At 43.4% G+C, this 27,615-nt stretch overlaps 1 protein-coding gene across 1 annotated transcript in view; it reads right to left on the reverse strand.

Moving 5' to 3' along the window:
• The window catches only part of LOC147725861 (uncharacterized), a 293,683-nt gene that overhangs the window by 236,877 nt on the left and 29,191 nt on the right, over nucleotides 1-27,615 (reverse strand). Inside the window, exon 2 of the mRNA XM_086960008.1 lies at nucleotides 4,009-4,164. Coding sequence (XP_086816134.1) covers nucleotides 4,009-4,098 — 90 coding nt within the window. The 5' untranslated portion in view covers nucleotides 4,099-4,164. The remainder of the gene's footprint in view (nucleotides 1-4,008; nucleotides 4,165-27,615) is intronic.

Genomic DNA, 27,615 nt, shown 5'->3' on the forward strand with positions numbered 1-27,615 from the left:
CTGAGTTCTGATAGCAGGCCACACCCCATTTCTCCACCACTCTGCAAACGTGCCTCCTTGAGAGCTCTTGTTTGGGTGAGAAAGTCCCCTTCGCTGCTGGGGGTACTGACGGGCCAACTAGCCTAGGTGTTACCTCCAGTAAGCCCCACGCAGTGGGATTGCTGAGAGGTGGATGCAGGCCACACCCCCTTTCTCCACCACTCTGCAAACACGCCTCCTGGTGCGGTTGGGGGATGAAGACCCTGTTTCTACTGATGGTCCCTGGGGGCCAACTAGCTCACCAGATACTTCCAGTAAGCCCACACATTGGGATTGCTGAGAAGTGGTCAGAGGCCAAGCACCCTTTTTACATCACTCTGCAAACGTGCTTCCTTGAATACTGCTGTTTAGGCAATGAAGTCCACTTTAGTCCTGAAGTCCTCAGGACAGAAGGGGACCTCATAAAATTCTATTTTCATAAATTGGTGTTAAGGTTTCTTTTGGGTCGTGCGACTTACTTATTGTCAATGTTGATATAGTGAAATGCTTGACACATGTTCCTCTGTGTATGCCTGACTGCTGTGTGCCGCACTACCAGGACCGATCTAAAGCTGGTAAGGACAGATCTGAGGTCCACTATAGCCTTATAGCCCGCCGTAGCGGGCTATACCGGCTATTAAAGGCCCGCTGAATCGTTAAAGGCCTGAGCCGAAGGCGAGGGACTTTAACGAGACAGCGGGACTTTAATTGCCGGTATGGCCCGCTACGGCGGGCTATAAGGCTATTAGAACATTCTGCCACTAGAGGGCAGAATGTTCTAACAAATTAAACAAAGGGTTCTCGAAGCTCGAGGGGATATAAATCCCCTCGAGCTTCGAGAAGCCTTTGTAGAACATTGGAATGTTGCTCTGCGGGCCTTTACCGGCCCGTAGAAGCAGGGAGCACTCCATTGTCTGCAATGGAGCTCCCAACATTCCAATGTTCTAATTTTGTGTATTGTGTTAGTATTACATGATAAGCCCCACCATCCAGATCACATAACACTTCCACCTTGTAACAGCGACTCAACTCGCAAATTAGATTTATGAAGCCGCCTAAGGCCCTTTGTGTGGCCCTGCATGGCTTCGTAAATCTGGAGTAATGCAACACTGCACACATCCCTGTATTGATGACTCTGCCCTCAGAAGGCATACACAGGGGTTGTGTGGTTGTAACCACACAGCTCCCATGATTTTTTATGCATTCCCATATTTACCAGAAATAGTCAACCGGAGTATGCACCAAAATTTTATGTCTTCCCTGTGGAGGCTTAATGAGGATAAATATCTCTATTACTCCTTCTTACTTCTTCTTTCTGTGTGTGCTGCACTCTGCAACACACATAAAAAGAGGAATATGCCTCAGGGGATTGTTTTTGTGCAGGTAGGGCCACCTTCCTGCACAAAAACATTTCTGCCTGCAACACAGGCACCCTTGCATCATGGTGCAAGGGTGCCTGTGTTGGCGCAAGGCTATAGAAACAGTGGCAGTGCAGGAATAAAGGTAGAAATGCACTGTATTCTTTTAAATGCTGTGCATTCCTGCCCTTTACCTGTAACACAGCAAAGCAAGGTGACTAGCTTCACTGCTCTGTGTTACCTGCTATCTGTTACCTTCCGGTAAATGTGGGCCTACATTTTTATTCCACTGTTACTATGTCATAGCAGTGAATAACCAGATTCAGAATCCATTCTACTGGCATTCAATGAGAGCCAAATGTCACAAACAAAATTATGAAGTTGATAAACAGTAACACAATATGACTGTAAAGTCGATCTGACTTTCCCTGAACAGAACACTTCATAAATAACAGACAAAAATACTATTGAACATGTGTCAAGACAAGAAAAAGGAAGAGGCAGAGAAAGAAGTTAGAGTAAAAAGTAGAGGTTGTGGATTCTGCTTCTGGATACCCTGGAGCATGGTCTAAATAAACATGAAGAGTTGGACACATTTATAAACTGATTGATGCAATAAAGTTGTACTTGAAAGTCTCTTCCTCCAAAGGCATTGCCTTCCTCATTCAAATATCTCAAACCAATCTTGATCTCCAACTAAATCTAAAATGGGACACTTCTGTCCCAGTCTTGCTCCTGATGTCCCTGCCTCACTGTTTCATTCGAGCACAGGTGTAGCTTGAGTCATCTCTTTTTTGTCAACTGTATCCGATCTCCAGAATTTAAGCTAATAAACATCTGAAGCTTCAGTCCCACCTAAGTGCCATAGGTAGGCTTCTGAATTTCAGATTAGACTCCTCGGAGCACTCAAACTCCAGAAGATGGTTTCAATGTCACTGGTCGAACCCCTAGTAGGAAAAAGAAGGCAAGAACTCTCAAACAAGCATTTTCTGGGACAGGTATCTAGGGTATGTAGTTCCATCACCCCCAAATATAGGAGCAAATTGAGGCCTCAGACTTTTTAAAAGGTACCTGAAGTACTTCCTGCTTACTGCCATCTTTAATGTCTGTACCATGCTTGCTAATGATGTCATTGTCATGTTTAGCTACGTTTGATTCCTCCACCCTTTCTAATCACATCCGCCTGCTGGTGCATCTCCTGTAATTTGATGAGTAATGTTACTGTCAGTATGGATAGACTCTATCTGATGGTTTCTTCCCCTTCACGGGGGACAGGCTAGACTCTGGCAGGGGATGAGGCAGGGATAACACCATCCAATTGGTGATATCACTTCTACCATTTTGTAAATGTTAGCTGAGTGGCGTACGGTGGAATGTTGTTGAATGGCCAGCAACTTTCACTCTGTGCCAATGTTGAAAATTACAGTTTTTCTAATTTCTAAAGATTGTTTTCTGCAGCACACACATCCATCAAAACTTGGAGAGATTGTAATGCCTTCAACACTGTTTTTTTTAACATGTTAAAGTATTGTTGTTCCCGCTGTTAATACCCAAGCAATCTCTCAACCTACTTAACACCCCTCAAAGATAGCCACTGCCTCCTTGCTGCAATATATAACATGTTTCCTACAACACAGTGGTAAATATGAGGTCCAAACTCCCTAATTGCACTCACCAATAAGCACAACTGATTACACCTTTGCAAACACTTATTGAGACAATAAATATTCAGAATAACATCAGGTAAAATACCTTTGATTTTGAGATTTTCAATGTCATCCTTTTTGAGTACATCACTTTATATTCAGAAAGAATAACTATTGGCCTCCAGATTCAAAGTTAGCTTCCCCCTTCTGGAGGTACATTTCCTTCATAGGTGAAAGAGTTCCACTGCAAGCCGCTTCCAAGGTTATCCAGGACTCTGGTTTTGTAGGATGAAAAAAGCAGTCTCTATCACCTCTTTCTTATTAGAGGTTTTTCCTGTGTACTGGCTTATAGAAATACTACTACCATGAGTTACTTTTTTTCAGGGAGGCATTATGTGGGTGCAGCATGGCTGTTCCCATGCATTCACCAATGGATTTTGACATACCCCAGATTTACTAATGTCTGTAAACCTGGATTTATATAAAAATGGTGTGCCTACCTGAGGCTGGTGTAATAAGGAGGAATATCTTCACCTTTTCAGGTGTTTTTTTTTGCATGTGTGCTGAATTCTGCAGCACACACACAAGAGCCACACTTCTGTCATGGCACAAGGGTGTCTTTGTTGGCGCTGCACTGCTAGAGGTGAACCAGCACAAGGAAAGAGCAGAAGTGTGACCTATCTTTGTAAATATGGCATATTTCTACTGTCTCCTTTTCACACAACGTAGTGCAGCAAGTTCCCTTATTACCTTGGGTTGTGTGAAAGTTTAGTACATTTGGGCCGTAGTGCATTAGGATTCCAGCCACCACACTGGAATTCAAATCTTCCCTTCGATCAAGGCATATTGGTACCTTAGTTTCTCACAGCCCTTTTTAATTACCCCATTGATGTTGATGCTATCTGGAAAGTTGACAGTCTCCTCACTTCATCATTCAGACACAGCTGTGGATCAGAGAATGGCTTCTATTCCATTGAGATACTCACCTGAAGATTCCAGTCACTACCCCAATAGGAGTAAGTGTAGCTGAACACATACGGGGTCTCGTTGACCATTGTCATGCAGTAGTTCCCCATGATGAATATGCACTCTCACTGCTTCGATGCGCCAAGGATCCTGGGTATCCCAAAGATGAGAGGTCCCTGAGGTAACAAGACAACAAAATGGATCAATGTCTCCCAGTGTGAGGAGGGGGAGGGGTAGACAGATTTAAGAAGGACCTAGAGTAGAGGGGTGGACAAAAGAGAAGGTGACAAGATGGAGACAAACCTGGTATAATATGCAATGTAGAAACATTCTAAAAACATTTAAAACTGACAACAAATTATAGCAGCAAATAAAAGACTATACAAGCATGAAAGCCCTACTACTGAAGAAAGGACAATCCATATCACCTTGAGATGCCTGCAATGTCATTTGTGCTCTTTCCTTCAACCCACAAGAGGTTGAGGTTCCAGACTTGGTACTGTGTGATGGTATTGACTACAGAAATATCATGCAACACCAACATTGTAGCAGAAAATATTAAAAAGCAATATATTGAGAATGTAAGTATATATTGGTCTAGAGTTACTTGTGTTTCCTTCTAGAGGGGACCACGCCGAGAACTTCAAGAATGACTATTCTCATGGACAGAAGGGTTAGTACTGATCCCTCCAAAGCAAACTTTTATCTAGAGTGGCATGGTGGGTGAAAAACAATGGACTGTTCTGTGGCCGGAGCAATCACTAGTGGCTGAGCACATCCATCGTCTTGTTGTTTGTTGCAGTTGTGAGTCCAATGTTGACTAGGCCATAAGTCTGAGGCAGCCCCCTACTGACAACACCTTATTAGGCCGAAACTGGTTTTGATTTGTTTGTTGTCCCTTAGGGAGCAGGCTCCGCCTGGGTGTGCTGTTCCCATGCGGATCAGAGTCAGTACTCAACTGCATAAGATTGGTCCTCTGCCTAGAATGGCATGGCGAATGGAAAACAAGTGACTGGAATGGGGCCCTGCGAGATCGCAAGGGCCTGAGATTAATTCAAGCATTTCTCCCTTCACCTTGTTGTTTTTGTAGTAGAAACCCTAAGCGCAATGGGAATGCCCAGGCCTGGGTCCAGCACTTACCCTACCATAGGACTCAAGCTGCCCCCCTACAAACAACGCGCTAGTAGGCTGGGTCTTGGGTTGCTTACGTTCCTTACTGGATAGATTCACATCTGGCAGTTTAGGAGGACCTGTTCCTATGGGGAGCAGCTCCTTGCTGATATCCATAAGGCGGACCTCCTTCTAGAATGTCATTGTGGAAGAGCGATTACCCATGGGCGTCATTAATTCAAGGATTTCATCAGTCACCTGCTGCTGCTGAAGTACAGGTTCGCTATTCTTGACTCAACAGCTACGTACCTTGAAGATATAGAGGTTTCACTGTGTTCCAGTTCGCTTACCGCTACAGGAGTAGCTCAACAGCCTTCCAGCTCATTGCCATCCAGGAGGGAGGAGGAATCCACTTGCGAGGCCGCAGAGGAGGCGAGAGGCGCGGCCCCGGGACTGCGAGGTACAGCGTTCAATACTCTCAGCTGTTTCCTCTTCCCGCGTGAGCCACGCCCCCTCCCAGTGCCACGCCCCCAAGGTGCTCTTAACCTCTCGCGGCCCCCGCTTCGCGGGAGCCGCTCGCCTTAAAGGTTTCACTGTGTTCCAGTTTGCTTACCGCTACAGGAGTAGCTCAACAGCCTTCCAGCTCATTGCCATCCAGGAGGGAGGAGGAATCCACTTGCGAGGCCGCAGAGGAGGCGAGAGGCGCGGCCCCGGGACTGCGAGGTACAGCGTTCAACACTCTCAGCTGTTTCCTCTTCCCGCGTGAGCCGCGCCCCCTCCCAGTGCCACGCCCCCTCTTACTCCGCAGAGTCTTAAGCAAGGACACCGACGCGCATCGCGGGACGCTCGCGGGCGAAGCCCGGGCCAAGGGCGGGCCCGTTGTTGCCCGTTAGTGCCCGGTAGAGACCGGACCGGGCCACCCCCTTTTCACTCCAGCATCTACGTCCAGCAGACTACAAACATGCCGCCGAAAACCAGGAGCACTACAAAGATCAAGTCCAAAAACGCCCAGGAGGTAGCACAAATAACTGGCCCCATTGATTTGTTTATCACCCGTACTCATGAGGTAATAAACCAGAGTATCTCCCTACTCGAAAAGAGAGTGTCACTGGACCTTATGAACGTGAAGCGATCATCCTTAGGTACTATAGCAACTGCCACGTCCCCGATCCACCTTATTTCCCAAAACTGCTCCCTACCTGTGACCATGTCAGTCTCTGAAAACATTACAGTACCATCCACAGTAGACCTTTCTGTCACTCAGACAGAGTCTGACCTTTCACTAACCTCGGACAATCTCGAGGCAACCCCCGACTTAGCGGCCTGCCAAACTCAAACTCAGGCAGGATCCCAGTGCAACTCCATCTTGCTTTCTCAAGGAGAAAGGGAAGGAGCCATCTCAAAACAAGGCAGCACAAAACCTATTGATAGTGTAGCAGAAATGGCTCCTATTCCCGCTCATGCCGCAGACCACTCAAATCCCGCAGCACAATCCCTCCAACAAAACATACCACTTCTTCCGGCAGTCAATACTTCCCATCTAACAACCCTGAATGAGACTACTGTTAACCTCTGCAGAACATGCAATGTTACCTCCCAAGTTCTGACCACGGTAAAAGATTTACTGTATCAGTACTTAAAACCCATACAACTTAGTATTAGAAATCTGGAAGCCCAGATGACCATTCTTTCGGCAACAATCCTTGATACTAACACACGTATAGAAATAAAGGGCCACCGAAAAGCCCCCCAGTCTGTCAAAAATCATCCTCATCCACAACCATCCAAAGCAATAAAACGACCAAATTTGACTATTCCACCCCCCAAAAATCAAACACAAAGTGTCACAAATCAAAATTCACAAACTGTAGAGCTCCAACCACAGCAGAGTAAAACCACTGTGGTATTAGACCGGCAAACATCTAACACAGGCCTGGCTATTCAAGACACTCCAGGACCCGTGACTAGTAAATCCAGCAAACCCCACTCAACAAAAAAGCCAGTACCTCCCCCACCAATATCAGCGGTCCCCCAGCCTTCTCCTAAAAATAACCCCAATAAAACATCAGTTACTAGACGATCAGTGCACTTGCCCCCAGAAGCCACTCCATATACGTTAGTACTCACCAGTGTACCAGAGCTAACCGATGATACTCCTGAAACTGCATGGTCTCTTAAAAACAAGGTCATGCAGTGGTTAAGTATCAATAGGCCTTTAGAACCCCACCACTCGGGAGGGATATCCACAGTCCGCAGGGTAGTATGGGTAGGCAAAACAACAAAAACGACCCGCGGAGACTGCGTAATAGTAACCTGCAGAGACCCCTCCGTAGTGGATCATATTTGTGCCTGGCCCGCGCTGGAAAAAAAGGGGGGAATTGACGCTCGTCACCTTTCTTTCTTTTACCCTCCTGCGCGACAACATCGTTATACCCCACCCTGGAATTGGCATCAGACCCCTAGGGAACCCTGGCGCCAGACCCCAAGAGAGCCTTGGAATCAGCCAGAGTATACTTATGATCAGGGAGGCAGAAATCCTCCGAGAGACTGGCCAAGGCAATACTGGCAAGATAGGCCCTTACAATCTTATGAAGGCTGGCAGGGCTTCCCAACTCAAAACCGCTTTGATTGTCTGGAGATGGTCGATTGACCACCCAGGGTTGAACCCAGGTACACAAACACTTCCACCTTGTCACAACAAACAAACCCTATCCAGCAGCGAGTTTCCCTGGAGCCAGTTCCTTGCAATTCTAGAAACTTACTTCCAGAAACATCAATTGTTTCCCCTAGCTTCTCCAACATTGTTACCCTTGATAACTCATTCCCGGAAACGTCAATTGTTCCTACAAACACTTCTAATAAGGTTACCCACAAAACTTCCTCAGCTTTAGATGGTATCAACACCGGTTCGCATCACCAGCATATTTTAGCTCTCAAACCTCCTGCCAACTTCCCGCAGGCTGAACTCCACCATCAAGACACTTTAACTGCAAATACCTTGTTAAATTCACCCCATGTCCCTGCAGACTCCACAAATCTGAGCATCTCTATTGCTTATTGGAACATCGCAGGCTTGTTATCAAAAATAACACTAGGGCCATGGCTAGACACGGCTAGAGAACATCAGATACTGTGCCTGCAAGAAACTTGGTGCACAATCCCACTCCACCTTGCGGGATATAAAACTTTCTTCACCACAGCAGTACAGGGAAATATGGGCAGATCTAAAGGGGGGCTCACGACATACGTAGCCAACACCCTCCCCCTCAGAATGAAATTAATAAAGGAGTCATCAACATATCAAATTTTTCAATTCACCCAGTTGTTAGCATCCAAAGACAATAGCAACTATATACTCATAAACTATTACAACAATCTAGGTACCTCGGACTGCTGGTCAAACTTAGAGGAGATCGCCACAGCCCTAGTAGCGTTTCAAAACGACAACATTAAATCCACAAATTATACTATCTGGGGTGGCGACTTCAATCTCCCTCTGTGTCCAAACCACAAAAATGGAAACTGCGGCCTCCAAAATAAACTTGGGAACCCCATACCTCACTTCGTCCACTCGCTATGCGGTAACAAACTCAATGAAATCCTATTCTCCTTAGACATGGACTATGCGAACGAACTGGTTAATCCGCAGCAGGATTTCCAGCCCACATTCCATGGGCGAGGCTACTGTACAATCATAGACCATATAATAGCCTCAAACTCACTAAAAGGGCAGTTAGCGAATTTTGAAATTGGGTCAAACCCAACAAGTGATCACTACCCGCTCAGTATAAAACTCAACATCAAACGGAAAAGAGCCCACCCCATAAAACAGAGCTCTCTCAAACAACAAACACTTTCCATGAACAAACTGAATGGGTATACAGTAAAATGGGCTAAGATTGACCCTGAAGAGGTGACACAGAGGGTCCTCAAAAAAACAGGACAGTGGTTATCCAAATGCACGTCTCTGGAGGCATCACCGCAGACGATTGTCAGCAGTTTCCAAAGCATTCAGGAAACTATAAGGGACGAGCTATTTGTCAACATAAAAAACAAGATCAAGTATCCTACCACGAGATGGTTTGACACCGCTTGTCGGAAGGCCCTTTCATCACTCAAAGTTGCCTTGCATAAACCTACCAGGGATCCCCAGGAAATTTCTTATCTGAGGAAGATATACAATTCAGTAAGGCAAGATCGCAAGAAACAAATCAAAAAAGACCTCTGGTTGCGCCTACACGACAGTGCCCAAAGAAAAGATAGCACTTCATTTTGGCAAACCATAAGATCGCCCTTCTTGGCCAACAACACAGACATTGAACACCTTGATGTGGCTATATCAGAGGAAAACTGGGTTTCCCACTTTGCTAAAATCTTCGGAACAGCCCTAGACCCTGCAACAGAAAACACAACATATGAGAACCAGCCAACGAGTAATAACATCTACCCAATTAAGATATATTTTCATCTTAATGAAATTATAAAGGCAATCAGGGCTTCCAAACCTGGCAAGGCCCCAGGCCCTGACGGTGTTCCAATAGACCTGTTCCTCCATGATGTAGATTTTTGGTCGCAGATAATCACCCGGGTCATGTCAGCAGTAACCAAGATCGGCCTTTTCCACTCATGGTCTACTTCCATCCTTTTGCCCATTTTTAAAAAAGGAGACCGCGACAACCCCGCTTGTTGCAGACCAATCTCCCTTCTGGACTCAATGGGCAAGATTGCAGGTCGAGTACTCCTGGACCGTCTACAATCTTGGGCCAGGGAGAACAACATCTTAACCGACCTGCAATATGGTTTCCAGAAGGGGCTTGGGACCGTGGAGCAGGCCCTTAACCTTGTTCTACTGGCTGGTAAATATCTACACGCCAAAGGAGGTAACATCTTCCTCGTTTATGTCGACCTAAGTGCGGCATTCGACTGCGTCCAGCACGCGAAACTCTGGCAAATACTAAGTGACCTGGGTGTGGATCCCCCGATAACAACATTCCTACGAGAACTTTACTCAAATGCTGAAGGCCGAGTTCGTTATGGTACCAGTGGTGAATTGTCACGTCCATTCCAGATAACGAAGGGAGTAAGACAGGGCTGTGTCCTGGCTCCCTTCCTGTTCAATCTTTATACTAATGGACTTGAACAGGCTATGCTGGAAGGGAGCCAGGATCTCCCCCAGATAAATCATCGCCCGATACCCACGCTGTTGTATGCTGATGACTCAGTGATTTTAGCACGGACCCTAAACCAACTTCAGATCCAAACCAACAAGTACACAGCATTTATGGACTCACTTGGTCTCAAAATAAACATCAAGAAAACCTTCATAATGCACCTCGGCCCTAGGATCAAAACCACTAAACCAATAATGGTTGATAACACCAAATTGGAAAAAACCTCGGTCTACCCATACCTGGGTATCCTAGTGGACGACGCTTTGAATTGGCGAAAGGCAATTGAGGCCAGGAACCTCCATTTCTGTTGCGCAACTTCAGCATTAACATCTTTCTCGAGGAAACTGGGGAAACCAGCTCCATCTGAACTCTTGACTATATATTATGCAAAATGCCATAGTGTGGCCACCTATGAGGCTGGAATCTGGGGTCATGGACGTATCAACCAATTACAGGTCACTGAAAACGCCTTTGTAAAGTACATTCTAGCCCTCCCTCAAAGTTCCCCGACATTAGCTTCACATCGGGAGCTTGGTATGGAATATATCATTGACACCATCCGATGCCAGCCCATTCTTTTGTGGCATCGAATATGGTGCAACCCCGAATGTCATCTAACTCGCTCCCTCATTGCTGATTGTTTAGCCCTGGCAAATTGGCGGAAAATCCCATGGTTAACCTACGTATTTAACTTCTTCAAAGACCTGGATCGTGAATCCTACTTCGAAGAACCGCCCTCAGTGGAAGACATCTCCAGGAAGCAGTTAAAGTTAATGTGCCTGGACCATCTAAGAGATTTACGGAACCAGACAGAGTTTATCAAACCATCAAATGAAAAAATCGTCGCCCAACAAACTGGAAAATGCATACAGCCTTATTTGACGTATTTTTTATCCAACTATGAAAGGTTTTTACTAACAAGATTTCGCTTTAATATTCTTTTTCGTTTAGTAACATTCCTTGAAACGAAAAATTGGTCGCCAAATTCGCTGAACTGCCCCTGTGACGGAATCTCTCCACAATCTACGATCCACGTAGTCTTTTTTTGTAAATATTATAAAACATCAAGGAAAAAGTGGATTATTCCGATTCTCCGAATCAGTGGTCACAGACAAACACATGCAGCATATCTTTCTTTGCAATCTTTAAAATCATTGCATGAAGCCAAACTCATAGCGACCTTTCTTAAAGCAGTCTTAACAACACGTCGCAGCATTTCTAGTTAAATTAGAACTGAACAGTATTTCAAAACTTATTTTTTTACTTAAAATTGTCTTTTATATTGTGTTTTTTATTCATGTGTTTAAATATTTTACCATGTACTTTTTATGATTATTCAACTGATAATCGAATAAAAGTTAATGAAATGAAATATTGTCAAGATACAAATATGTGGAGGTATGTTCAGTAAAGGAATGCTCACTTATACATGCCGAGCATTTCAATATTTCAGCGGTCAATATTTTGGTGAAACGCTTGTGGAGCATGATACAGACTGTGCAAAAATTTTAGAACCTTATGAAAATGAAACTAATTAAAACCAAACTGCCAAACCAGGCCCTCCCTGGACCGAAACTAGCATCCTGGGACCGGTTTCAGGGTATGTCCCCCTTCTTCAGCCAGGCTAGCTTGAATCCAGTGGCACAGTGAGCAAGGGACCCACGTCTGGGCTTACCCATCCGACTTATGGTAAAAAGTGTGACAGAACAGAAATGATGGATGGAACGCTGACAATGCAAATATTCCTCCCCCCAGTCAAAAGATCTGGGTTAAAACCATTGTTCTTTTGCCCACTACGCCATCCTAGTTTGGTTCCAGCCACATTGCATAATTAGGCACTGGTCGCTCGAGCTCCCAAGAACAAGCTGAACAACCAGAATGTGTGGCCGATGTTTGCAGCGCTTATGTTTTTTCCCAATGTTTGTTCACCACAAAAGGTGTCTTTCCTACAAAAATGGACACAAGGATGCATTTCATACTAAAATGTAGCACAAAATGCTGTAGAAGTGACTTTAGAATTTCATATTCTCCTTTGTGCTTGTTGTGTTTATGTGTGTTCCTGTTTCACATTCAGTGAGTTGCAGTGGTAACTTCATCATGCATCCATCTATTTTTCTGGTGGGCAATGTGTTATACAGTGTTTTTGCATGTTGTTTTCCAAGCACCACCACTCAAATTGTCTTTCTTACTTAAATGAAAGTAGTCAGTGGCTGGCACTGTGAGATTTCTTTGGAATACATGTTTGTGGGATGGGGAGGACGAGAGGTGCATGTTTGATGCTGTTTCCCTTACATATAATATTCATTTGTTTTTTCACTGTGGTAAATTGTCTTTTTATTTTTTAATTCTTCCTTTTCTTTGTTCTTTATTTTTTTATTCTTGTGGTTTGTAATATTATTAGTTCTATGTTACTTCACTGCGGTTCTCAGCGTTGACTACTGTGTTTTCTTCATTATTTCCATATTTTGCACATGCGTGTCAACTTTATGTTTTTTTCATGTTGTTGAAAAGCAAAACGTTTGATTTCTGTGACTGCAAATTCTCCACATGGTTCGTCATTGGTAGATCTGGAGGTAGTGTAGTCGCGTGCATCCATTTTTTTCTGATACGTTTCCTGTGACGCGGGAAGTGCAGCAAGCCCCTGCTCCACTAATGTCATAAATGTGCCCCTCATATTTAGCGACGTTATCTATGGATGATATATTTTTGGAAGAACTGAATATGCAGAACAGTTTTTGAGGGATGACAGTGCCAGAATTAAGCCCCAAATCTTCATGGGATGAAGCCGTCCTGGGATTTGATGTTTTCATGGGGTATCTAAGGAAGCCATCTTTGTCTTCATGCTGGCCCACACTTCCCTTAATGACAACTGCTATTATGCAGTGACCAGGAGCAGAGATTGTAATTTGCTTCGGCAACTCGTGCTCACCTTTGTGGACAATGCTGCCTCGTTGCATGAGGTACCCTGACAGTGTCTGATAGAGATTTACTCTGCCCTTGGCAATTCAGTAGATCATTTCACAGAAATCTATGTCCCAGGTCAAAATGTAGCTTCATTTAGACACTTATATACTCATTATTTCTTCCATTGACCTTGAGATATACATATATAAAACATATTTAATTTTCAGAAAAACACACATTTACTGGATGATGTCATCAGTAATGTCATTTGAGATGTCATCAGTTATGTCATGAGGGATGTCACTGACCATGTCATGAGTGATGCAATATGTGACATCATCAGTAGTGCATTGCGGGCGCACGAGTTATAGTTAGCTGAACTAACTATAACGGGTGAATTTCAATGATTTTGTACGAGCAAAATGTCCAACTTACTATAACGCCCCAGAAACCTATGGTTTATTTCAGTGAATTTCAATGGTGTTTTAAATGCTAATTTGTAACTATTACATGCCTAAAATCTATGTTTTTTTCAGTTAATTTCTAAGGTGTTTTAAATGCTAGTTTCTAACTATGCCTACAGAGGTAGGACATGTGAAGAAAGAAGTAAAAAAACACATAAAGAAGAAAAAGAAATGCAGAAAGCAGCAACAAAAGTCCTCAAAGATGAAGAAAAGTGCAGGAAGAAGGAAGACGTGCAGAAAAAACAAACAGAGGAGCAGAAAGTGCTGACAGAGTGACAGACCTCCTTTCACTGTAATGTAACCCTTGAAACACATATTCAAAAATAGAAACTAAAATTTTCAAAAAAATGGAGATACCCATACCAGTTACAACAACCAATTCAGTAATTCCACCATCTATATACACATCCACTCATTCACCAACAGTTCTATTTAGTCACTCATACATATACTCACTCATCATATGTAGTGAAACATCTATATATCCTGTTACACAACGACAGTCATCCAAAAGTTACTCACACACATACACATACATGCAAATAAACTATTGAACCTCCATTTATTTGCATATACAGCTATACACACCCTACCACCTTACTTCTAAGGAAACTTACACATATTTACTCTCTTAAACAATCACTTATAGAAACACATACTTATTTAAACAGGAACTCTTACAATCTCACATATACTCACTTATATACATCAATATTCAGATATATTAGATTAAAACATATGTAGTTTCTGATAAAGACTACTAGTGAGACAGTCATTCACTCACTAACGCACACATATACACACTCATCCACCCATATAGTCCTGCACATATGCTGTCTTCAAAACACATACAAACAGTGAGTCAGTCATTGATGCACCTATGTGCTAAGTAATACCCCCACCAAACCATACAGACACTCATACTGATACTAAAAAAACATCTAATAAGCCAGTTAACCAATCAATTTAAAAAAAAAAAAACATTCATTAAGACACTTATTTAAACATTTATTCTTCCATCGACCTTTACATATAAATATATAAAACTTATTTATTTTTCAGAAAGACACACATTCACTGGATGGTGTCATGAGTGATGTCACTGACCATGTCATGAGTGATGTAATATGTGACGTCATCAGCAGTGCATTGCACGCGCAAGTTATAGTGAGTCCAACTAACTATAACGTGGGAATTTCAATGGTTTTATGCGAGTAAAACTTCCAGCTAACTATAACTGGTGTGAAACCTATGGTTTTTTCAGTGAATTTAATCGTTTTTTTAATGCTAATTCCTAACTATAACTGGTGTGAAACCTATAGTTTTTTCAGTGAATTTCAATGGTTTTTTAATAGCAAATCACCAAATGGTGCCAAACATACAAAATAAATTTGGTGGATTAAAGATGGTCTGCATTTATTGTGGAAAGACCATCTGCTACGGGCAACTAAGTATTTCCCTTATTAATGATGCTGTAGACAACCACCACTGCAGCAAGAAAAGAAAGCAGTAGCTTTTTTTATTTTTTTTTGCTTCTGTTGAGCCACTGTTAATTCACAGTTTTTTGTTTCTTCCCTAAAAAAATACACCCTCAGATAAACTAGGGGGTCATGATATGTCTACCGTGCACCCTTTAGCCCATTCCTAACATTGTTTATCCTCCATCTTCTGTCTAAATTCGACCGAAACACAAGATGGCGGACTCCCGTTACGCTGCCGGTAAGCTTCCCGGTGCGTGCACCGGGAAGCGCAACTCCCGCAAAAAAACACAATTTTTTTTTTTTCCCCCGTGGGGCCTTTTAATAGCCCCCACATCAAACCTAGGGGGCCAGGGGGGATCTACCCTGCCCCCTTTTGGTCATTTCGCACTTTGTTTTTTCCACCTCTTGTGTCTCTATCCTACCGAGACACAAGATGGCGGCCGCTCCGAACTGTTTGGAATGTTGTCAGACACCGGAGAGCCAATCCGCTTCTCCTCGCGAAGTTCCGTAACGCACTTCGGTGCGCGCACCGGTGCGCGCACCGGAGCGCTGTCACAGATATATATATTTTTTTGAACCTTAATTTCTCAAAATCCACTGGACCACATATCTTGAGACCTAGCAAAGGCACATCGGGCTAACAGTCCCTACAATTTTGCCAAGTTTGGTGGAAATCCATTCAGCCGTTCGGGCTAAAAGTGAGTCCAACCGCCCTATGGAAAATTGCATGGGGAAAACACATTTGGGACCCCCCTTTTATCTCGGCCCCCGCTTGACGAATCCCCCCCAAACTTCAAGGGAAGGACCGGAGAGTAAATGTGCCATTTTCAGGAAAATTTCAGCCAATTCCGTCCATCAACGCCAAAGTTATTCAACATAGAATTTTGAAAAATCCCATATTAAAAAATCCTAACTATATATACCTACTGGCGGTCGCCAGTAGGTATATATAGTTAGGATTTTTTTCCTATGGGATTTTTGAAAATTCTATGTCGAATAACTTTGGCGTTTGTGGACGGAATTGGCTGAAATTTTCAGGAAAATGGCACATTTTGTTTCTGAGCAGCCCCTGAAAATTTGGGGGGGGGGGGGTTTCGTCAAGGGGGGGCCGAGAAAAAAGGGGGTCCCAAAACGTGTTTTTAACATTGAGTTTTCCATAGGGCGGTTGGACTCACTTTTAGCTCGAACAGCTGAATGGATTTCCACAAAACTTGGCAAAATTGTAGATATGGTTTGCCCGACGTGCCTTTGCTATGTCTCAATATATGTGCTCCAGTGGATTTTGAGAAATTAACGTTTTAAAAAACAGATATATCCGTGACAGCGCTCCGGTTAGCGTCCCGGTTCGCGTACCTGACGCGTTACGGAACTTCGCGAAGCGAAGCTGATTGGCTCTCCGGTGTCTGTCAACATTCTAAACAGTCCCGATCGGCCGCCATCTTGTCTCTCTGTAGGATTGAGAGACAAGAGGAGGAGAAAAACGAAGGGGAAATTTAATGAAAGGGGGCAAGGTAGACCCCTCCTGACCCCCTAGGAATGATGTTGGTGTTATTAAAGGGTCCCGTGGGGCAAATAAAAAAAAGTTTGATTTTTCGCGGTAGAAGCACTTACCGGTACGCGAACCGGGTCGCTCACCGGTAGCGTAACGGGAGTTCGCCATTTTGTGTTTCGGTGGAATTTAATGACAAGATGGAGGAAAAACAATGTGGGAAATGGGTATAAGGGGGCACGGGAGACGTATCCTGACCCCCTAGGTTTTCTGAGGGTGGCTGAGGAGGCTCATATATGTTGGAATAAAAAAAAATTGAATTTTTCGCGCGGTTAGCTGCAGGTACGCGAACCGGGTAGCGAACCGGGAAGCGAACATAAGTGAAAATTAGTGAAAAAAGGTACATTCGAAATTTTAAAAAAGTAATTATAGTTAATGTAGCTCTGAAAAGAGCTTTTGTGTTCTGTGTAAGTTCTAGGTACTTATAAGTAGGTACCAATACACAGTCTTAAATTTTGTATGAAAACTCTGTTGCCCTCATCTGAGAAGTGCACACCATCTCCTCTGTAGATATCTTGCATGTAGTAACGCAAGTTATTGTTGTAGATGGCGCCCATTTCATGGTCTCTCATATAAGCTGAAACAGACTTATTTACATGCTTCCTCGCTTTCTCAATTTGTGGACAAAATTGATTGGACCACCTCCATTTCTGTCTTTGGCATATATTGGAATATACCAAGGCAGTTTGAGGAAAAAGTGCCATTAATTGCTCAAAGGTGTCCTTTAAGAGCATTTCCAGACCTACCCCAGTCAAAGTGCCCAAATCATTTCCTCCACAGTGCACTATTATGAGGTCAGGGTTTGGCAAATGCAAAAAGGTTTTCACCAATGGTATCAATTGGTGACATCTCAATCTTCTTTGCCCAATCCATTTGATTTCCACATTTTGTAAATTGAGGTTGTGTAAATTTCTGTTATCAGCCTACCTGTGAGCCCAGTGGATCTAGCTATGTCCAAGAATCCAGACAGAAAACATGGTGAGAGGAGGTTCTGTTGCAGTCAGATGAAGTGTGGGAATGAAATGGCAGTTGAAAAAGTAGGAGTTTGTAAAGAAAAAATACTGTGGAGTTTCAGTGCTAATGGTTCATTAGCAGTGATTGGTGGATTTCCATTGCTGAAAACAGAAAGTTAGGGTGCATGGATGTGTTCTTTGAAAGATGTAATTTGAATGGTTAAAAAAATGATTTTAAGAAAGATTGCAGTGGATTAGCAGGTGTACTGAGAGTTCAGAGTTCATTTGAAACATTGTTGTGTGAACTTGTAAACATGAGAGGTCTGTCAGGAGGTAGTTGCTATGGAAAAAGCGCAGAAAGGGCAGAGGGGGAAGGGTGTTGATTTGAAAAAAGTGAGGGAAGAGTTTTGATTGGGTGACATGAGAGATATGTGTGATGAATATCAGCATTTTTGTGCCTTTCTTGGTTGCAGCCTCTGGAGTGCATACCTTTTGCTCTGCTAAAGAAAAATTGGTGTGTTTCTGAGACTGTTTTGAAATTCAAAAAGCATTTGCTAAGGTGAGATATGGTTCCTTTATTTTAGAAAGAGACTAGTATGCTTTTGGGAGAAAATAAGGAAGCCAGCTGTGCATTTAAAATGATGTTTTGTGTCAAGTGTTTGCATTATGTTTTCCAAGAAGATTTTGCATTCTTTTACAAATTGTAATTGCTGATAATGTGAAGTTTTAGTACTGACAAGGTGTGCTTCTACATAGGAGCTGTGCTGTGTTTTCAAATTATGATCAGAAAATCGTTTTTAAGGAAAAGGAATGCTTTTTAAATTTATAAGAATTTATTTACTTGCGATGTGACTCTTGCAATGCGTCGCTTTTGTTGAATAGATGCATGATGCATCTGTGCTGTTTTTGCCCCATGGTGCTCCACAATGTAAATGTTAAAAGCGATGCATAAGTGGTGCAAGGGCCTTTTAAATACACCCCCGTGTGTGTATGGCCATTTTAAGTCACTTACCCCTGGTGCAAGGGCCTTCTAAATATGCCCTCATGTGTGCTTGGCAATTTCAAATCACTTCCCCCTGGTGCAAGGGCCTTGTAAATACGCCCCCATGCGTGCTTGGCCATTTCAAGTCACTTCCCCCTGGTGCAAGGGCCTTGTAAATACGCCCCTATGTGAGCTTGGCCATTTCAAGTCACTACCCCCTGGTGCAAGGGCCTTGTAAATACGCCCTCATGTGTGTTTGGCCGTCATTTTCCTCTGGTGCATGTGCCTTGTAAATACGCCCCTATGTGTGCTAGACAATTTTAAGTCACTTCTCCCATGAATCTGGGAGACTAATTTGGTAGAGACTAGTATGCTTTTTGGAGAAAATAAGGAAGCCAGCTGTGCATTTAAAATGTTTTTTTGTGTCAAGTGTTTGCATTATGTTTTCCAAGAAGATTTTGCATTCTTTTACAAATTGTAATTGTAGATAATGTGAAGTATTAGTACTGACAAGGTGTGCTTGTACATAGGAGCTGTGCTGTGTTTTCAAATTATGATCAGAAAATCGTTTTTAAGGAAAAGGAATGCTTTCTAAATTTATAAGAATTTATTTACTTGCGATGTGACTCCTGCAATGCGTCGCTTTTGTGGAACAGATGCATAATGCATCTGTGCTGTTTTTGCCCCATGGTGCTCCACAGTGTGAATGTTAAAAGCGATGCATAAGTGGTGCAAGGGCCTTATAAATACGCCTCCATGTGTGCTTGGCAATTTTAAGTCATTTCCCCCTGGTGGAAGTTCCTTGTAAATACGCCGTCATGTGTGCTTGACCATTTCAAGTCACTTTCCCCTGGTGCAAGGGCCTTGTAAATACGCCCCATTGTGTGCTTGGCCATTTCAAGTCACTTCCCCCTGGTGCAAGGGCCTTGTAAATACGCCCCCATGTGTGCTTGGCAATTTTAAGTCACTTCCCCCTGGTGCAAGGGCCTTGTAAATACGCCCCCATGTGTGCTTGGCCATTTCAAGTCACTTCCCCCTGGTGCAAGGGCCTTGTAAATACGCCCTCATGTGTGCTTGGCAATTTTAATTCACTTCCCCCTGGTGCAAGGGTCTAGTAAATATGCCTTCATGTGTGCTTGGCAATTTTAAGTCAATAATAATAACATCAACAATGTCTGTTCTGGAACAATCTCTAAATAGAAATAGAGTCTTGAAATTAGTTGAGATTAACATATAACAGAGCACAGGTCATATGTAGAAGCATTCCATTCCATTGCTATTTTCTACCATCAAGTATGTTGCAAAATCCTTCCATTCAATTGTTTGCTTACTGTTATTGATTTACTGTTTGGTAATAGTATTTAATAACATTTTTTTTATAAATTTTCCACAGATTCAACTCAAGATATTCTTAAAAAATCAAACATGCCCTCAAGGCAAAGAAAAAAAAAAGAAGCCAAGCGACTTACACCCCACCTTGGTAAAAATGGAGATAATGGACCTTTGCAGCAGTCCTCTAGAATTAAAAGTTGTGAAGTCACCCAAAAAATTTCGGGTAAGACAACAAAATCTTTTTTAAGAAACATTTGCAGACGAAAAAGTATCACTAGAGAACATGTTTTAGTTCAGAAGAAGAGAGCCAATTTAAACGGGAAGGAAAGGTGCCTCAAAAATGTAACTCCTAGAACAGGAGATAACTCTGTGCATGGTAGTAGAAGGAAAAATCTGTTTAGAGACATTCGTAGACGAATGTTCCGCAACAGGATATTTGGCAATTTGTTAAAAAATTTTAAGAAAGGTCAACAGAAAGTGGCTTTTTATAAGAGAAAAAAAAATGTAGAGAAAATTATTGATCAGGCTTTCGAAATTAAGCGAAAGTTATTAATTTTGGTAATCAATAGAATTAGGAAACTAAACAAGGTAATTTATGATTTCAAATCAAATAGTAGATGGAAGAGAGTAGTTAATCATAGTGATTTTTGTGAAGTTTTCTCAGGAGAATGGATGCATAGTTCAAGTTGTGAGGCATTTTTCAATGAGGAGAGTTACTTCCAGGACAATGATTTGGTGCATGCAGTTGACACCAGTGGTCGAGCATATGAGGTCAAAGATGGTTGTCCGGTTGAAAAAGAAAAACTTGTGTCTGCAGATGCCGAAGAGGTGTTAAGTGATGAGGTTTTAGGGAGACGTCCTAAGGGACCAGTGTACACCTGGAAGTGTAGTTCTATTTGCAGTGTGCAACAGGATTCCATCAATTTGTTTTGTGATTTTGTACGGACATTTAATAAGAAAAGTTTAAAACAAAAAATAAAGTTGTTGCAAGAATTAGATCCTTGCAGAGTGAGAGAAGTGACAGGTTTGCGTGGTCATTCATTGGCTTGCCTTTCCAGGAGAGTATGCCAGAGTGTTTTTCATCATTTCAGGATGCTAGCAGTGCATCATAATAAAGTGAGGAAATTAGTTAGAATGTTGTATTATGCTAAGAGTCCAGCAATTATGCTTAAACAATTAAGCACTGACCTTTTGCATGGTTCTGAAGTAGATGTGAAGAATATTTGTGAAGAAATTGAGTTCTGTTATTTTGTTGGTGAAGAGAACAATGTTGAAATTGACCCAGTAGAAGAAGGTAATGTGGAAGAGAGTGTACTGATTTCTAATACAGATAAGTTTCACAAGGAAATTTTCAACTTTCAGGTGAAATCAAGTGAGAGGCCTAATTTCACTTGTGTGTGTTGTCGACGGACTTATTATAAGAATCAGACTAAGTTAGTGGATTTATATGCAAAAAGTGAAATGGAAAACAATAGTGAATGGAAGGATTTTGCCACATACTTGATGGTAGAAAATTGTTTTGATTTGGGATCGGACCAACATATGTGTACTTATTGTGTTAACAAATTAAACGAAAACCGGATGCCTGCTAGAGCAGTTCATAATAATCTGGAATTGGTTGACATTCCTTCTGAATTGAAGGATTTAAATACTTATGAATCTATTTTGATTCAAAGTGTCCATCCCTTTCAGGCTATTGTACGAATGGAGCCAAAGACAGGGAAATTGCCTCCATCAGATTTACAGAGAGGATTAAAGGGAAGAGTTGTTTATTTGCCTTTAGATTTGAAGAAAAACATTAATACAATTGGAGTAGAGAAAGTGGAAGAGGAACCTCTAGTTATCCTAGTTAATGGGGTTCCGACAAAGAGTAAGAAAATCTGGCAAGATTTAGTGGATGTTAGGAAAGTCAAAAAGGCAACATTGTATTTGAAGAAACATAATGAGTACTACAAGAATGTATGTGCTGCAGAAGAGGAAGTAAGTGAAGAATAGGACAGCGATTTGTGTGCTGGGCAAATTGAGAAAGTAAAAGCCTCTAAAAAAGAAGAAATATATGAACATTATAGTGTTCATCCTTTGCATTCCAAGGAAGTCATGGGGAATGCTATTGAGTTGTTTCAAATGAAACAAGCCAAAGGGAGTCCCGTTAGTGTTTGGGAGGAAAGTTTGGAAGCTCGGTGTTTCCCACAGTTATTTCCCACAGGTCGAGGAGGACGATATGATGAGCGACCTGATCAAATTCCTGCTTCAGAATACCGTACTTTACGATTGTATGCAGAAGATCCTAGGTTTCGTCAATGCATTCCCTATTTATTTCATCTACTGTTTGAAAGTGATCTGTCTGGACTGTCTTATGCAGTGAACCACATCTTGAAAAGTGGTGTACAACTGCGAAATATCTCGGCAAGGGACTTTATGGATAAAGTCAATGTGCAAGACAGTATTTTGGATTCTCACCTGATTAATCTCATGGCATGTCAGCGTGGAACAAATGAGTATTGGTTCCGTCGTCATGGTGACTTAAAATGTATGCTGAGGAACTTAGGAACTCCTACTTGGTTCCTCACTCTCAGCTGTGCTGAGTATGGCTGGGAAGACTTACTTGAATTTCTACGAGAGGCAAATGGAAACATTGAAAATATTGAATTCAAGACACCCGGAGAACTGTGCTCTTTGGATCCAGTGAATGTATGCAGGTACTTCAATCATAGATTTGAAGCTATGATGTCTTTCATCACGAACAAGAAAAATCCACCTCTTGGAGAAGTGTTGGATTTCTTCTGGAGAAAGGAGTATCAAGCAAGAGGTGCTCCTCATATACATATGCTGCTATGGATCAAGGATGCACCCAAATTTGGAACAGATCCGGATGACTTAGTGATGAGTTTCATAGAACAGTATTCTACATGTGCTGTTCCAAAGACAAAGGAAGATAAAAGTCTAAGAGAACAAGTTTTACAGTTTCAAAGCCATCGTTGTGGAAAGTACTGTCGTCGTAAATTCAGAAACAAGGACAAATACTACACCAAATGTCGTTTTGCATTTCCACGATCGGTGATATCTAAAGGAAGAGTGAACAATTTGATGCTTAGTTGTTTGTGCCGGGGCTACATTTGGCTGCCTGTGGGGAATGTTGTAGCATTCTGTGCTCTAATTGTTTTTACCTCCCATGCTGCATGACTACGATGTGGCATGCTAAATTTTAAAACTGTGTAAATTGTTCACTTTTATTTCATGTTCTTGCACTTACATTGTAAGATTTGAAGCAGCATTTCTCCCCTCACCTCCTTGCCAGCGCCTCGTTCCACCGCGGGATCTCCCGTTTGTTGTGGAGGGCGGCGGCGAAAAATCTTGCTCCTGCCTGATTGACTGATAGGGTCACGAGGGCTTTGCCCTCTAGGTCGGCCCCTACTTAACCATTGATGTTTGCACTTGGCGCTGCTTAGTTGTTTGTGCCGGGGCTACATTTGGCTGCCTGTGGGGAACGTTGTAGCATTCTGTGCTCTAATTGTTTTTACCTCCCATGCTGCATGACTATGATGTGGCATGCTAAATTTTAAAACTGTGTAAATTGTTCACTTTTATTTCGTGTTCTTGTACTTACATTGTAAGATTTGAAGCAGCATTTCTCCCCTCACCTCCTTGCCAGCGCCTCGTTCCACCGCGGGATCTCCCGTTTGTTGTGGAGGGCGGCGGCGAAAAATCTTGCTCCTGCCTGATTGGCTGATAGGGTCACGAGGGCTTTGCCCTCTAGGTCGGCCCCTACTTAACCATCGATGTTTCTTTCCGCGATCAGCGGACGTGATCAGCCTGCGCGCGCCGAAGTCGCGCCTAAGTCCAGCCCGTCTGCGCCCGTCCGTGCTAAGGACGCACCAGACATGCTGGGGGCTGGTGAAGTGGGGGCGCTGCCGGGAGGTTCTCGAGTAGGTGGTACCTATTCATGGCAGGACCTAGTTGCTTTGAAACCTCCAAAACTCCCTTGCCATTACAAGTTTCCTCCTGAGGCCCTTCAAGGGTCTCTTCACTGCGGCTGTTATACTGGCCTTATGGAGCCTTTACCGTCTATTACGCTTGACACACGATCTTTCAAGGCTCTGGTGACCCTCAATACGACTACGGAAGAGGGCTTCCTTATCAATGCTAGATTATTGATAAAAAACAACATAGCCTTCAATGATTTTGTTGCAGCCAGGAAGCCCTCATGGGTTTTTATCACAGAAACATGGGCCGCCGCCTCTTCCGGTCCTGAATTGACTAACGCTGTCCCTGAAGGCTATGCTCTAGCCAGAATGGATAGAGTTGGGCGTAGAGGTGGAGGCTTGGGTATTTTGTATAAAATCTCGGTCTCCTGCCGTATTGAAACCCTCTCTTCCCCCTCGGATCCTTTCCAGGCTCTGTTCTATTCCCTTAACTCCTTTTCAGGCTTCCTGATTTACAGGCCCCCGGGCCCTAGATCGGGTTTTTGTCTTAAGTTACTTAGTATTTTAGAGCCTTATTTTGGTAGGTCTAACCTGACGATTCTAGGTGATTTTAATTTCCATCTGGAGGACTTAGATCTTGGCGACACCGGATGCCTGGTGGACTCTCTAACTGCATATGGTTTTTTGCAATTAGTGGAAGGGCCCACTCATCAAGCAGGGCATACTCTAGATGGGGTTTTTTCTAATGACCCTCGACTAAAAACGGTATGTCAGATCACCTGGCTGTCCCTATTGAATTAATATCTTCCCCTGCTTTCACGAGGTTATGTCCTCCCACGAGAAGGGAACCCAAACGGAACTTCAGGAACATCTCTAATGACACCTTGGCCCCCCTTATGTCTAACATCAGGGTTACTCCTCTTGCGGAGGCCCATGATGCTGCATTAGATCTTTCTAATGCTTTAGCTAGAGCGGTAGATCTCCTAGCCCCTGTTTCCTATGGCTATTCCGCTAGGAAACGACCTTCAGCCCCGTGGTTTTCTGAGACCCTTAGGCTTCTCAGACAGGACTGCAGGAAGCAGGAGAGGCTCTGGCGAACTGGTTGGGATTCCAGAGAAAGAGAAAGGCACAAAATCTTGTTGAGAAAGTATAAGAGGAAGATAATTGAGGAAAAGCAGGCCTACTTTTCCAACCTTACGGCCTCCCTCACTTCACCAAGGGAACTGTTTAAAATCGTGGATTCCCTGTGTACCCTACAGACCCCTGACCCTGTTATTGGGTCCCAAGAATTGTGCGAAAAGATCTCGCTGTTTTTTCACACTAAAATAGCGGATATCTATACCTCTCTGGAATCCCATAGGGACCTACTGGATCCCTTTTTCCTACTGAATCCTTCTCCTAGGGATTGCCGGATTATGGATCCTCCTAGCACTCTGTCCAATTTCCCTCCCCTTACTCTCCAGCAACTGGACTTGCTCTTGAATAGGACCAAATCTGGCTCTCCACTGGACCCCTGTACCCTTAGGATTCTGAAGGATTGTAGGGAGGTTCTTTTGCCTCTACATCTTGAAGTGATGAACCTTGCCATAAAGGAGGGCACTTTTCCAGTGACCTGGAAAAAGGCAGTGGTTAAGCCTCTATTGAAAAAGCCATCATTGGACCCTCAGATTCTAAAGAATTTTCGTCCAATATCCTTGCTGCCGGCTCCAGCAAAAATGCTGGAAACTCATCTTAACTTACATCTAACTGCCTTTCTTGATTCCACCGCCCGCCTGGATTCATCACAGCATGGGTTTCGGGAACACCATAGTACTGAGTCGGCCCTCACTGTGGTCGTTAACAAAATTCGTACAAAGGTTGATCAAGGGCAGACGACTTTATTGGTCCTGCTAGATTTGACAGCAGCTTTTGATACCCTATCTCCCTTAATTTTAACATCGCTTCTTAGGGAGATAGGGGTAGAGGGATCTGCACTCAGTCTGCTGTCTTCCTTTCTCAATCAGCGAGAGCAGAGGGTCAAGCTAGGTGAGTTTGTGTCCCCGTCTAAACCTGTGTGTTGTGGGGTACCTCAGGGGTCGGCCTTAAGCCCGACCCTTTTTAACATTTATGTGACCCCACTCGCCAGGCTGGTACGATCTTTTGGGATGGAGTTGGTGTCATACGCCGATGACACCCAAATCCTGGTCTCTCTCTCCCACTCGGTGAGTACCTCCGTTCTCAGCTTCAGGAACTGCATGGAGGCAGTTGCACGGTGGATGATCTGCAACTCGCTGAAGCTGAACGGGGAGAAAACCGAGGTTTTGATCTTCGGGGGAGACCAGGATGCCTGGTCAAGTGACTGGTGGCCCCCATCCCTCTGAGAATGCCCAAGGCCCACCAAATCTGCCCGGAATTTGGGCGTAATGATTGATTCCTCTCTTGCCATGGACCAGCAGGTAAATAGAACGATTTCTACCTGCTGGGGTATCATTAGGACCCTTAAGAAAATCACTCATTACCTCTCCCTGAAAGCCCGTAAACAGACTGTAGTGGCCTTAGTTACCTCCCGGCTAGACTACTGTAATGCACTCTACTCGGGTATTAACCTAGGCCTGATACAACGTCTTCAGACTGTTCAAAACGCGGCAGCTAGATTTATTCTGGATGTCCCCAGCCGCTCATCTGCTACTCTAGCCAGGAAGAGTCTACATTGGCTCCCGATTCAGGCCAGGATTTCTTTTAAGATCCTATGTCTGGTCCATGGGGCCCTATTTGGAGATAGCTCTGAAGATATTCGATCTCTCTTAGCCTCCTATACTCCCTGTAGAAACCTTTGCTCCGCCAGTAAGAACCTTTTGCTTGTCCCTCGGGTTCGGAAAGTCAGGTGGGGAGGAAGGGCCATTTCGGTTGTGGCCCCTAGGCTGTGGAACACCCTTCCCCTGGAATTAAAAATTCAACCTGCCATCGGTCCCTTTAGGAGGGCATTAAAAACATGGCTTTTTTCAGAGGCATACCCATAAGCTGGCTCCTGGTACATATATTTTCAGAACGTTTTCTGTTAGGCGCCTTGATGCCCACGGGCTAAGTCTGCGCATTAGAAGACTACTTTCATTCATTCATTCATTCATTCATGTCTTTGCTGCGACATAATGTGACGAGGAAATCACCCAAAAACACATACAATTTGAAAAGAAAGGAAGAGTCCAAGTACAGCAACGACTACAACCCAGTGATTTTGTCCATGTGGAATGCTAACATGGATATACAGTTTGTGGCTGACAACTGTATGGCTGTGGCTCGGTATGTGACATCTTATATCACAAAAAAGAAAAGACAGAACTGAAGGATATGTGGGAGGATATTTCCCATGAAAAGAGCCTCAGTAAGAAGTTGTACAGTTTCAGTCTGAAGATGTTGTCGCATCGAGAAATCGGAGCTTACGAATGTTCTGACCGGTTATCTTCAGCAAGTCTCTATGCCAAATCTAGGAGTATCATTTGGGCGAGTCTTGGTCTTGCTGCAACGCGTAATCGAGTTCTGAAACCTGTACGGGAAATTGAGTATTTGGCGGAGAAGGAGCCAAGCAGTACAGATATTTTGAAGACCAACATGTTGGATACATATTATCCAAATAGAAGCAGTCACCTGGAGAATGTTTGTCTGTATGAGGTTCTACAAAATTACATTTTCAAGAGGAACATCAAAGAAGATATTGATAAAGGAGTGTATGCTGTAATTGGAAGTGAGGGATGTCTGGTCAAGCAAAGAAAATGTCAATT

This window comes from Lissotriton vulgaris, chromosome 3_1, assembly GCF_964263255.1.
Source record: "Lissotriton vulgaris chromosome 3_1, aLisVul1.2, whole genome shotgun sequence".
Classification (NCBI taxonomy): Eukaryota; Metazoa; Chordata; class Amphibia; order Caudata; family Salamandridae; genus Lissotriton; species Lissotriton vulgaris.